Source organism: Salmo trutta, chromosome 6, assembly GCF_901001165.1.
Source record: "Salmo trutta chromosome 6, fSalTru1.1, whole genome shotgun sequence".
Lineage (NCBI taxonomy): Eukaryota > Metazoa > Chordata > Actinopteri > Salmoniformes > Salmonidae > Salmo > Salmo trutta.
Genome location: NC_042962.1, coordinates 48,848,506 through 48,862,705, shown reverse-complemented (window position 1 = coordinate 48,862,705; position 14,200 = coordinate 48,848,506). Strand labels below are relative to the sequence as shown.

The 14,200-nt window shown below is 44.6% G+C and overlaps 1 protein-coding gene across 3 annotated transcripts in view; it reads right to left on the bottom strand.

Annotated features, from left to right (window-relative positions):
- The window catches only part of LOC115196097 (sodium-driven chloride bicarbonate exchanger), a 44,617-nt gene that overhangs the window by 14,424 nt on the left and 15,993 nt on the right, over nucleotides 1-14,200 (bottom strand). For all 3 annotated transcript variants that reach the window (XM_029756646.1, XM_029756647.1, XM_029756648.1), the window contains 9 exons: nucleotides 13,425-13,580; nucleotides 5,411-5,552; nucleotides 5,164-5,324; nucleotides 4,777-4,965; nucleotides 2,209-2,297; nucleotides 1,596-1,753; nucleotides 1,318-1,405; nucleotides 1,040-1,186; nucleotides 551-645 (listed from right to left, as the gene is read on the bottom strand). In XM_029756646.1, the coding sequence (XP_029612506.1) occupies nucleotides 551-645; nucleotides 1,040-1,186; nucleotides 1,318-1,405; nucleotides 1,596-1,753; nucleotides 2,209-2,297; nucleotides 4,777-4,965; nucleotides 5,164-5,324; nucleotides 5,411-5,552; nucleotides 13,425-13,580 (1,225 nt within the window). The remainder of the gene's footprint in view (nucleotides 1-550; nucleotides 646-1,039; nucleotides 1,187-1,317; nucleotides 1,406-1,595; nucleotides 1,754-2,208; nucleotides 2,298-4,776; nucleotides 4,966-5,163; nucleotides 5,325-5,410; nucleotides 5,553-13,424; nucleotides 13,581-14,200) is intronic.

Below are 14,200 nucleotides of genomic sequence, written 5' to 3'. Positions count from 1 at the left end.
CACTTAGTGCTCGTATTATAAGTGGACATGATTACATGACGAACTAATAATAGCTAAATAAAAGATTGAAATCGGACCCCGTGTTGATGCACACAGGTAGTGATTTATATGTGGACATCAAATTGTACAATGAAGTGTTACCAAAATAGCTAGAGTGTTTTCTCCAGTGTTGTCGAGGCACATTTTAATAAGTGATGCTGGTCTTATGTAAGAAAGTATGCATGGATGATTCAAAATGCACGTATCACACTGAATCAATCACAGCTCTTTTTGTGAACGCAGAGCTTGAGGAACGAGAGAGACCCATAAGGATGTGTGTTTTTAAAGGATGGCTAGATGTACTGCTGGAGACAGGGAGAGCCGGAGAGGAGACAAAACAGGGGACTGAAAGACAAAGAGGACCTTAGATGGTCCACAGTGCTGTAGATCACACTCACAGTGCTAGCCAGCCTAATCTCAGCCCAAACACACACACACACCACTTCCCTTCAACTCACAACCACCACACACACACACACACACACACACACACACACACACACAAACTTACCTTCCTGTGCGCTGTAGCTCTGGGCCTCCATGGCCACCAGGTTCCTCTGCTTCTCCCAGATCTCCGTTGGGTAGAGGAGGGACCTTGCGCTTTTCCTGTGTGGTAAAGAATAGAGGTCAGAGGTCAGATGGAAAATAAATATTTATTTGCCAAAAATAGCTATATCATTTATTTTCAATGCATCTCCACTAGTAGGAATTGGCCTAAAATAGCCTGTCAGGCAAAACATTCCTTCCAACAACACGGGACTGCTTTTTTAAGGACAAGCAGTCTGGCACGTACCAAATACAGCTGATGATAGAAAAACAAAACAAATGGATTCAGAAGGGATTTAGAGCGTGTCCTTGGGGTACACCAGCAGTTAAATCCGAGTACAATTCAGATTGGGTTTAGCCAGTGATGCAGTCGGAAGCAAACTAACAGATGATGGCATAGGGTCAGAGCCAAATATATATGCATCTCAAAATAAGTCTCCAGGAAGAGGCTCACCTGAGAGGGCACGTTTTTGGGCGGCTCTATCCTGATGGAGGGGTCCCACTCCCCAGGTGGCAACACAGTCACCTGGTCCAGGAACTCATCGATGCCGGCCACCAGGTCGTTCCTGTCCTTGGCTTTATACGCCACGTCATGGAACACCTGGGAGGGTGCACAGAAAGAATGGGGTTAACCTGTATGCGTCATCATGAGCTGTTCTTAAACTTGGCTAACATAACCAAAGGCCACACAGGGAAAAGTACACACAGGACTACTGCAACGTGGCTACTTACCTCGTCTGTCATCAGAGTTGCGATGGATCGGCCAATCTCATGGTACTGTGGTCCTTTTCCCAGAGGCCCCAGCAGAATGAACAGGAATCTGAGGGAGAACAGAGAAGAATGTTTTAACCATGTTTTTTTTTACCTTAAATAGAGTGCATCCACTCAGGAACTTACCCAATGCAAAAACACCTATCCCACTTTAGTTCCGAACACATACAATTCATAGTATTAACAGTAATCATCATTAACAACAATATTATAATATAATGAGAGTGTGTGTGTCTGACCTGGTGGTGATGGGGACCTCAGCTAGGCCGTTGAGCAGCACGGCGGGACACAAACGGACAAAGGCCACCACGGGCTGCTCCAGGAACTCTAGCTCCCCCACCAGGACGTTGGATGCCTCTGCACCGGGTGGAATCTTCTTCATGAAGTGGAGGTCAATCTACAGACATTAATCCTATTTAGCTAATAGGAGATGGGAAAATATGCTAAATAGGGTCGACTAAAATGAGGGCCAAGGGATCATGGATAGGCCCACTGAGAAATCTGTCATAAATAGGCTACAGCAGATGTTTGGCTAGATACGGGGTTGTGACTAGAATCAGTGGGTTTATTATTCATTGAGCTACAGAGAAATGGCTAAACACTTTGAGTGGGTCACACAGCGTAGTAAATGCACTGGTCCAACACATAAAAACTGGTGGTTAGCATAGTCACAGTAATGTAGCTACTAGCTAATGTACTGCATGTCGATAAAAAAGTAGAATTGTGCTTAGTGGAAACTTTTGGGTGACCTGGTAGCCTGGTAGCCAACCTTAGTATGACAACAACCATAGGAGTTGGCTATACAGAACATACAAATAATGGTGCGACCAGGCTAGGTGAGTGGGGCCTTACTTTGCTGAAGTCCACATGGCTGTTCTCCCGGCTGACATGTTCCTTGCCCTCTGTGGTGGCTGGCTGGGACTGGGGAGAGACAGTCTGACCTGGGCGACATCAGGACAGGAGAGAGCCAGCCTGTTAGTCACTCTCACTGGACAACATACTGCACTGTATTCGGATTAAGACTTTTAGTGTAACACTATAATCTAGATGAAATTCATCAATTGATTAATCCTTCCTAGATTAAAGAAGGAATGAGGCCTTGACGATAGTCTTTGTGATCAAAACGTTGCACTTCCTAAGTTGAATTTGCAAGTAGTACTATTTTACTTTGAAGGTTTGGTACTGCCCAAGAGATTAGAGAAAACACAGGGAGATTATCTATGGCGGTAATGAAGTGGTTATGAAGTGGTTATGACTGGTTTCTGTGTTTGCAACATCTAAATGAGTTCCATTTGAGAAAGGCCCAGTGTTAGTCTCAGACTAGACTATAGGCGTCCTGGCTAGTTGCCTGTATAGATCTCCTCATCTGGGTCCATTGTTGGGATAGGGCAGTAACCCTGGGCAACAGCCTGGTGGAAGCTGAAGCGAACGGATCTCCGCTTAGCGCTGCGAGGCAGGGATTGGCTGTCTGGATCTGAGGCGAGGTGGCCACGGTAGGAGTGCTTTGACGGGGTGGGGCTTACAGATGGGGAAGGGGTGATGGTGGAGGTGGACACACACAGAGGCCATGGCTTGCAGGAGAAGGCCTGTATGTGTGTGTTTCTGTCAGTCTCGGGGGGTGCCTTCGTCTTAAAGGTGCAAAAGAGGGGGGAGCTGTCGACTGGATGTGTAAACGAACACACACAAGCAGATATGTGTGTGTGTGTGTGTGTGTGTGTGTGTGTATATATATATACATATATATATACTGTTGAAGTCGGACGTTTACATACAACTCAACCAAATAAATGTAAACTCAGTTTTTCTCAATTCCTGACATTTAATCCTAGTAAAAATTCCGTCTTAGGTCAGTTAGGATCACCACTTTATGTTAAGAATGTGAAATGTCAGAATAATAGTAGAGAGAATAATTTATTATTGTATTTCTTTCATCACATTCCCAGTGGGTCAGAAGTTTACGTACACTCAATTAGTATTTGATAGCATTGCCTTTAAATTGTTTAACTTGGGTCAAACGTTTCGGGTAGCCTTCCACAAGCTTCCCACAATAAGTTGGGTGAATTTTGGCCCATTCCTCCTGACAGAGCTAGTGTAGCTGAGTCAGGTTTGTAGGCCTCCTTGCTCACACACACTTTTTCAGTTCTGCCCACAAATCTTCTATAGGATTGAGGTCAGGGCTTTGTGATGGCCCATTTGCGACCAAGTTTTAACTTCCTGACTGATGTCTTGAGATGTTGCTCCAATATATCCACATAAATTTCCTTCCACATGACGCCATCTATTTTTTGAAGTACCACAGTCCCTCCTGCAGCAAAGCACCCCCACAACATTATGCTGCCACCCCCGTGCTTCACGGTTGGGATGGTGTTCTTCAGCCTGCAATTCACCCCCTTTTTCCTCCAAACATAACGATGGTCATTATGGCCAAACAGTTCTATTTTTGTTTCATCAGATCAGAGGACATTTCTACAAAAAGTACGATCTTTGTCCCCATGTGCAGTTGAAAACCGTAGTCTGGCTTTTTTATGGTGGTTTTGGAGCAGTGGCTCCTTCCTTGCTGAGCGGCCTTGCAGGTTAATGTCGATATAGGACTCGTTTTTACTGTGGATATAGATACTATTGTACCTGTTTCCTCCAGCATCTTCACACGGTGCTTTGCTGTTGTTCTGGGATTGATTTTCCCTTTTCGCACCAAAGTGCGTTCATCTCTAGGAGACAGAACGCGTGTCTTTCCTGAGCGGTATGACGGTTGCGTGGTCCCATGGTGTTTATACTTGCATACTATTGTTTGTACAGACGAATGTGGTACCTTCAGGCGTTTGGAAATTGCTCCCAAGGTCTTGGCTGATTTCTTTTGATTTTCCCATGATGTCAAGCAAAGAGGCACTGAGTTTGAAGGTAGGCCTTGAAATACATCCACAGGTACACCTCCAATTGACTCAAATGGTGTTAATTAGCCTATCAGAAGCTTCTAAAGCCATGACATAATTTTCTGGAATTTTCCAAGCTGTTTAAAGGCACAGTCAACTTAGTGTATGTAAACTTCTGACCCACTGGAATTGTGATACAGTGAATTATAAGTGAAACCTAACCGACTTGCCAAAACTATAGTTTGTTAACAAGAAATGTGTGGAGTGGTTGAAAAACGAGTTTTAATGACTCCAACCTATGTAAACTTCCGACTTCAACTGTGTGTGTATATACACACACACACACACACACACATATATATATGCAAACAACACAGACACACACACATAAATACACAGAGACACACACACAAAAGGAGAGAATGTAGATAGAAGTTGAGATATTAATCAAACAACACATCAAGTCACATAGAGACAACACAGCACAACAATCAGAAAAGCCACAAAACTGTGATTGGTGTGTGGTTGGTTGGTTGGTTGGTGAGCTCACCGTTCTTGTCCATGGAGTGGGGCTCGGAATGCTTCTTGCCGATGTCGGCGAAGGAGCGTACGATGGGGATGCGGTTGGCCAGCTTCTTGTGGTTCTGGTGGTGGTGCTGCTTCAGGAGCGCCTCACGGATCCTCCTCCTCACATCCTCCCCCACCACGGTCGACACCTCATGCTGGTCCAAGACCATATCTGAGAGAACACACATATAGATTGGTTAGGGGTTTGAGTGCCTTGCTCAAGGGCACAACGGCAGTAGTTGGCACCTGACATTCTAACTCCGGTAACTCTCCAGTTGCAGACTCACTCCCGCCAGACTTTCCCCGTCGACCCTCGGATTTGAACCGGCAACCTTCTGGCCACCCTCCATTACAGCACCACTCTACGTACCGGCGATCTCCTCCAGTGAGTTGGCCCTCATGTCCAGCAGCACAGTGCCATTGAGGATGCAGCTCCTCAGCTCAAACAGGCTATGAAGAGACAGGGTGGCTACGTAGGGCTTGCTCCAACGCTCACCTCCATCCTCCACGTCCTCCTCAAACTTCAGCCACCTACACACACACAAACAGATACGCATAAGCAGAAAAACGGACACCTGATTGGCTGTGGAGCTGGAGCGGGTCGTGCGATTGGTTACCTGGCGGTCTCCTTCCACTCTGCGTCCTCGCCCTCTCTCAGGCAGATCTCATCCAGCTCAGTGAAGAGGGCATGAGGTATGTGCTCCTCATCACCATCCTCTGTCCCTAGAAGGAACTGCACCCTCTGGGCAGGAGTGTCTGCTGTAGAGGGGTAGAGGACGTGAAGGAGAGAGTTGGGAGTGTGGAGAGGGGGGAAGATGAGAAAGAGAGAAAGGGTGGTGAGAGAAAGAAAAAAAATGTTTTCCCAAACACAATGTGTCTAAACTCTGGTGTCCAAACACCCAGCGTGCCCTAGACATTCTGTCTGAGAACCAACGAGGTTCACCTAGCCACATAATAATACACACAGGCACAAACGACCTGAGAACACAGCAGGAAAGGTGTGGCCACAGCACTGAAGGGAGTGATTGAAGAAGCTTCTTCTACTTTCCCCAATGCACAAGTGGTTATCTCCACCCTGCTACCATACAGCGGGTAAACGCAAGTATTTCCCATGACTGTGCCTCAAAACCAAATGTTTTCCTGGCCCACCACTCCACCCTGGAGTTGAACGGCCTCTATGACCAGGTCTACCTATACAAAGCAGCAGTGCACACCTTCGCCCGGACTCTAAAGGACATCGCACTCAAACGCAGCCCCAATACTTCACACAGGAACAACAGATCAATAGACACCACGCCCAGACCAGCGAGACACTCTCCCAGACCTGCGGGACCTCCCCGGACCTCCAGATAGAAGACCCACGCCGAGAGGACCTACATCCGGACCACAACACCACCAGCCACATACACACCCCCACCCCAACCGATCAACATTCCCCCAAGTCAACCATGCCCACACCCCATTTAGGCCCCCTCAGATCAGACCTATGACCCTCCTGCTCACCCCATGCACCCCACCCCCACAAAGAGGGCCTCAACATGGAAGTCACACATACGCCCAGGCCATGAGCGGGCAAACAGGCCCAACCCCCACTCTTACACTAGCCCAAGCCAGGCTCTGCTCACACTTAATGGCCTGAGGCCAAACCACACGACCAACAACATTAGACACTTTATGGAACACAAAGCCTTCACTATCTCATCCTGGAATATCCAAGGCCTGAGGTCATCTGGCTTTGGCCTAAAGAGCAGGAACCTGGACTTCATCAAAGAAATCAGAAATACAGACATTGTCATCCTACAAGAAACCTGGTATAGAGGAGACAGACACACTAGTTGCCCTCTAGGTGACAGAGAGCTGGTAGTCCCATCCAACAAACTACCAGGTGTGGTAGGGGGTATGCTAATTTGTTATAGAGCAGACCTAACTCACTCCATTAATCAAAACAGGAACATTTTACATTTGGCTAGAAATTCAAAGGAAATGATTTTAACAGAAAAACTTCCTCCTGTGTCCCCACTAGAATCCCCATACTTTAATGAAGACAGCTTCTTCATCCTGGAGGGGGAAATCAATCATTTCCAGGCCCAGGGACAAGTCTATGGTGACCTAAATGCCAGAACTGGACAAGATCCTGACACCCTCAGCACATAGGGGGACAAACACCTGGCTGGAGGTGACAGCATTCCCTCCCTCATATGCCCCCCTAGGCACAAATATGACAATATAACCAACAAAAATGGGTCACAACTCCTGCAGCTCTGTTGCACGCTAGGTATGTACATAGTCAATGGTAAGCTTCGAGGGGACTCCTATGGTAGGTACACCTACAGCTTATCACTTGGCAGTAGTACTGTAGACTACTTTATCACTGACCTCAACCCAGAGTCTCTCAGAGTGTTCACAGTCAGCCCACTGACACCCCTATCAGACCACAGCAAAGTCACAGTCTACTTGAACAGAGCAATACTCAATCACGAGGCATCAAAGCCAAAGGAACTGAGTAATATGAAGAACCGCTATAGATGGAAGGAATGTAGTTTGGAAACCTACTAAAAAACAATTAGGCAACAACAAATTCAATCCCTTTTAGACAACTTCCTGGACAAAACATTCCACTGTAATACTGAAGGTGTAAACTTGGTAGTAGAAAATCTCAACAGTATATTTAACCTCTCAGCTTCCCTATCAAATCTCAAAATCTCAAATACAAAACCGAAGAAAATGAATAACAATGACAAATGTTTTGATGAAGAATGCAAATATCTAAGAAAGAAATTGAGAAACCTGTCCAACTAAAAACATTGAGACCCGGAAAACCTGAGACTACGCCTTCACTACGGTGAATCACTAAAACAATGCAGAAATACACTACGGAAAAAGGAACAGCATGCCAGTAATCAGCGCAATGTAATTGAAGAATCCATAGACTCTAACCACTTCTGGTAAAATTGGAATACACTAAACAAAACAACAACACAAAGAATTATCTATCCAAAACGGAGATGTATGGGTAAACCACTTCTCCAATCTTTTTGACTCTATAACAAAGACCAAAGACCAAACAGCAAAAACATACATGATGAAATACAAATCTTAGAATCAACTATTAAAGACTACCAGAACACACTGGATTCTCCAATTACCTTGAATGAACTACAGGACAAAATAAAAACCCTCCAACCCAAAAAGGCCTGTGGTGTTGATGGTATCCTCAATGAAATGATCAAATATACAAACAACAAATTCCAATTGGCTATACTAAAACCCTTTAACATCATCCTTAGCTCTGGCATCTTCCCTAATATTTGGAACCAAGGACTTATCACCCCAATCCACAAAAGTGGAGACAAATTTGACCCAAATAACTACCGTGGGATATGCGTCAACAGCAACCTTGGGAAAATCCTCTGCATTATTTTTAACAGCAGACTCGTACATTTCCTCTGTTAAAACAATGTACTGAGCAAATGTCAAATGGGCTTTTTACTTAATTATCGTACGACAGACCATGTTTTCACCCTGCATACCCTAATTGACAAACAACAAACCAAAACAAAGACAAAGTCTTCTCATGCTTTGTTGATTTCAATAAAAGCCTTTGACACAATTTGGCATGAGAGTCTGCTATATAAATTGATGGAAAGTGGTGTTAGGAGAAAACATACAACATTATAAAATCTATGTACACAAACAACAAGTGTGCAGTTAAAAAATGCAAAAAACACACACATTTCTTCCCACAGGGCCATGGGGTGAGACAGGGATGCAGCGTAAGCCCCACCCTCTTCAACATATATATATTATATATATATAATATATATATAAAAAATATATATATAATATATATATATATATATATATATATATCTCAACGAATTGGCGAGGGCACTAGAAAAGTCTGCAGCACCCGGCCTCACCCTACTAGAATCTGAAGTCAAATGTCTACTGATTGCTGAAGATCTGGTGCTTCTGTCACCAACCAAGGAGGGCCTACAGCAGCACCCCCTGCACAGATTCTGCCAGACCTGGGCCCTGACAGTAAATCTCAGTACGACCAACATTTTTTTTATTTTTTTATTTCACCTTTATTTAACCAGGTAGGCCTGTTGAGAAAAAGTTCTCATTTACAACTGCAACCTGGCCAAGATAAAGCAAAGAAGTGCGACAAAAAACAACAGAGTTACACATAGGATAAACAAAAGTACAGTCAATAACACAATTGAAAAATCTATATGCAGTGTGTGCAAATGGAGTAAGGAGGTAAGGCAATAAATAGGCCATAGTAGCAATTACAATTTAGCAAATTAACACTGAAGTGATAGATGTGCAGATGATGATGTGCAAGTAGAAATACTGGTGTGCAAAAGAGCAAAAAAGTAAATAAAAACAATATGGGGATGAGGTAGGTAGTTGGGTGGGCTATTTACAGATGGGCTATGTACAGCTGCAGCAATTGTAAGCTGCTCAGATAGCTGATGCTTAAAGTTAGTGAGGGAGATATGTCTCCAACTTCAGCGATTTTTGCAATTCGTTCCAGTCATTGGCAGCAGAGAACTGGAAGGAAAGGCGACCAAAGTGTGTGTTGGCTTTGGGGATGTCCAGTGAGATATACCTGCTGGAGCGCGTGCTATGGGTGGGTGTTGTTATGGTGACCAGTGAGCTGAGATAAGGCTGTGCTTTACCTAGCAAAGACTTATAGATGTCCTGGAGCCAGTGGGTCTGGCGAGGAATATGTAGCAAGGGCCAGCCGATGAGAGCATACAGGTCGCAGTGCTGGGTGGTGTATGGGACTTTGGTGGCAAAACGGATGGCTCTGTGATAGCAAACTGGATGCAGTCTGAGTAGAGTGTTGGAGGCTATTTTGTAAATGACATCGCCAAAGTCGAGGTTTGGTAGGATAGTCAGTTTTACGAGGGTATGTTTGGCAGCGTGAGTGAAGGAGGCTTTGTTGCAATTCTAGATTTAATTTTGGATTGGAGATGCTTAATATGAGTCTGGATGGACTAGTTTACAGTCTAGCCAGACACCTAGGTATTTGTAGTTGTCCACATATTCTAAGTCAGAACCGTCCAGAGTAGTGATGCTAGTCGGGCGGGCAGGTGCGGGCAGCGACCATTTGAAAAGCATGCATTTAGTTTTACTAGCATTTAAGAGCAGTTGGAGGCCACGGAAGGAGTGTTGTATGGCATTGAAGCTCGTCTGGATGTTTGTTAACACAGTGTCCAAAGAAGGGCCAGATGTATACAGAATGGTGTCGTCTGTGTAGAGGTGGATCAAGGAATTACCCGCAGCAAGAGCGACATCATTGATATATACAGAGAAAAGAGTCGGCCCGAGAATTGAACCCTGTGGTACCCGCATAGAGACTGCCAGAGGTCCGGACAACAGGCCCTCCGATTTGACACACTGAACTCTGTCTGAGATGTAGTTGGTGAACCAGGCGGGGCAGTCATTTGAGAAACCAAGGCTGTTGAGTCTGCCAATGAGAATACAGTGATTGACAGAGTCGAAAGCCTTGGCCAGGTCGATGAATACGGCTGCACAGTATTGTCTTTTATCGATGGCGGTTATGATGTCATTTAGGACCTTGAGCGTAGCTGAGGTGCACCCGTGACCAGCTCAGAAACCGGATTGCACAGCGGAGAAGGTACGGTGGGATTTGAAATGGTCAGTGATCTGTTTGTTAACTTGGCTTTCGAAGACTTTAGAAAGGCAAGGCAGGATGGATATAGGTCTGTAACAGTTTGGGTCTAGAGTGTTTCCCCCTTTGAAGAAGGGTTGATCGCGGCAGCTTTCCAATCTTTAGGGATTTCGGATGATATGAAAGAGAGATTGAACGGACTAGTAATAGAGGTTGCGACAATGGCGGCGGATAATTTTAGAAAGAGAGGGTCCACATTGTCTAGCCCGGCTGATTTGTAGGGGTCCAGATTTTGCAGCTCTTTCAGAACATCTGCTATCTGGATTTAGGTGAAGGAGAAGGGGAGGCCTGGGCAAGTAGCTGTGGGGGGTGCAGAACTGTTGGCTGGGTTTGGGGTAGCCAGGAGGAAAGCACGGCCAACCGTAGAGAAATGCTTATTGAAATTCTCGATTATCGTGGATTTATCGGTGGTGACAGTGTTTCCTAGCCGCAGTGCAGTGGGCAGCTGGGAGGAGGTGCTCTTATTCTCCATGGACTTTACAGTGTCCCAAATCTTTTTGGAGTTAGAGCTACAGGATGCAAATTTCTGTTTGAAAAAGCTAGCCTTTGCTTTCCTAACTGACTGTGTGTATTGGTTCCTGACTTCCCAGAAATGTTGCATATCGTGGGGACTATACTAAAAAAATAGTATTCCAAAAAGGGTCCAGTCACCAGGACCACAAATACAAATTCCATCTAGACACCGTTGCCCTGGAGCACACAAAAAAACTATAGATACCTTGGCCTAAACATCAGTGCGACGGATAACTTCCACAAAGCTGTGAACGATCTGAGAGACAAGGCAAGAAGGTCATCAAAATGCCATCAAATGCCATCAAAAGGAACATAACATTCGACATACCAATTAGGATCTGGCTAAAAATACTTCAATCAGTTATAGAACCCATTGTCCTTTATGGTTGTGAAGTCTGGGATCTGCTGACCAACCAAGAATTCACAAAATGGGACAAACACCAAACAGACTCTGCATGCAGAATTCTGCTAAAATATCCCCAGTGTACAACGTAGAACACCAAATAATGCATGCGAAGCAGAATTAGGCCGATACCCGCTAATAATCAAAATCCAGAAAAGAGACGTTATATTCTACAACCACCTAAAAGGAAGCGATTCCAAAACCATAACAAAGCCATCACCTACAGAGAGATGAACGTGGAGAAGAGTCCCCTAAGCAAGCTGGTCCTGGGCCTCGATTCACAAACACAAACACACCCCACAGAGCCCCAGAACAGCAACACAATTAGACCCAACCAAATCATGAGAAAACAAAAAGATAATTACTTGACACATTGGAAAGAATTAACAAAAAACAGTGCAAACTAGAATGCTATTTGGCCCTAAACAGAGAGTACACAGTGGCAGAACACACACTGTGACTGACCCAAACTTAAGGAAAGCTTTGACTATGTACAGACTCAGTGGTAAGCATAGCCTCGCTATTGAGAAAGGCTGCCGTAGGCAGACCTGGCTCTCAAGAGAAGACAGCCTACGTGCACACTGCCCACAAAATGAGGAGGAAACTGAGCTGCACTTCCTAACCTCCTGCCCAATGTATTACCATATTAGAGACACATATTTCCCTCAGATTACACAGATCCACAAAGAATTCGAAAACCAAAATGCGATTTTGATAAACTCCCAAATCTACTGGGTGAAAAACCGCAGTGTACCATCACAGCAGCAAGATTTGTGACATGTTGCCACAAGAAAAGGTCAACTAGTGAAGAACAATCACCATTGTAAATACAACCAATATTTATTTTCCCTTTTGTACTTTAACCATTTGTACAGCGTTACAACACTGTATATACACATAATATGACATTTGAAATGTCTTTACTATTTTGGAACTTCGGTGAGTGTAATGTTAACTGTTCATTTTTATTGTTTATTTCACTTTTGTATATTATCTACTTCACTTGCTTTGGTAATGTTAACATATGTTTCCCATGCCAATAAAGCCCCTTGAATTGAAAGAGAGCGAGAAAGAGAGAGACAGAGAGAAAACATGGAGAGAGAGAGAGAGAGAGAGAGAAAGAAAGAAAGAGAGACAGAGAGCATGGTGAGAGAGAGAGAGAGAGAGAAAGAGAGAAAAAGAGAGACAGATAGAGAAAGAGCGAGAGAGAGAAAGAGAAAGAGAGAAAAGAGAAAGAGAGTGAAAGAGAGAAAGAAGAAAGAGAGGGATAAAAAAGGAGAGAGAAAGAGAGAGAGAGAGAGAGAGAGAGAGAAAAGAGTGCAGAGAAGAGGTGTGAAGAGACATCAATCAATGTAGCCTGGGTGCCAGTCTGTTCACGGCAATCTCAACTTTCACTATGCAGACAAATTTTGTGCGGGGTCACTGATTTAGTTTGAGAAATTCGACATGAGCTAGCAACTAGTCAGGACAGACAGAAAGAGGTTGCTTAGCAACTTGAGAAAAAAAGGATCTGTGGTACAAAAAAAGTGACAGAATTCCAATATTTGCATAACCCAATATTTGCATAACCATTGCGTTATTGAATCAGGATCACAACTTCTGTTCTCTTTTGGCTCATTAATGATAGTTGGCAAGAGCACAAAGAGATCTGAGACCTGGCTAGTGTCAATGACGGAGAAACAAGAACAAATGACAAGTCACACATTTTCACAGGGAACATTTTGTCATTACACTCCCCCTGTAGACTTACAATGCACTCTTAGAAGAAAAAAAACTTTGAAGAACACTTGTTGGTTCCAGGTAGAACCCTTTCGGTTCCAAATAGAACCGGTTTGGGTTCCATGTAGAACCCTTTCCACAGTGTGTTCTGCATGGAACCCAAAAGGCTTCTACATGGAACCAAAAAGGGTTTTCCAATGTGACAGCTGAAGAACCCTTTTTTCTAAGAGTGTGGTTTGGTCACATTTTCCCAGAGAACATTCTTTGCAGCACACTCCCCCCATAGACTTACTGTGGGAGGGTGATTCTCTGCCATCGCCGTCCACCCCAGATTCCCTCTCTTTGGATCTCTTCCTGCTGTTTTTGTTGTGGCCGCCATGGTGACGGTGACGTCGGTGGGACTTCCTCCCCAGGGGAACGTGGACCCCGATGTAAAGGGTCCGGTGGCCTGCGGACACAATGAAAACGTGGCATCAAACTACAATCACTACAACCCCAGAAATGTAGGGCTTACAATACGTGCATTTACAAAAATATACTTTTGAAATGTGATGCATTCATTAAAACGCAAGGCCCTGATGGAGAAGAAAAAAAAAATCACTTGGGCCAGATTCATACAAAACAAATGACAATTTGGTGTCAGCTGGAAATGTAATACTGAAGCACTGCAATGATAACACACCCTTTCTCACTCTCTCTCTTTCTCACTCCCCCTCCATCTTTCTCCCTCCCTCGTTATATGCCACACTCTCAGTCTCTTCCCTGTTCCTCACCCTCTCTCTCGCTCTGCAGGGTGAGCATAATCTATGCCGACTCCAATGCTGAGCTAGGACAGCCAAAATGGCCTGCCCTATAGGTCTCAAACCAGCTGTGGGAGAGCCAGGGTACACAGGGTGACATGGACAAGACCCTGTCCCACTCATATCTCTGTCATATCTCTGTCCCCACCTCCAGGCCTGCTTTAACAGCACTACTCAGTGTAAGTACTGTTTAACAAAAACAACCATGCCCAGAAACTAAGGCAGTAAGTCAAGGACAGGATGATTCTAGCAATATGTCTCCCTGAAA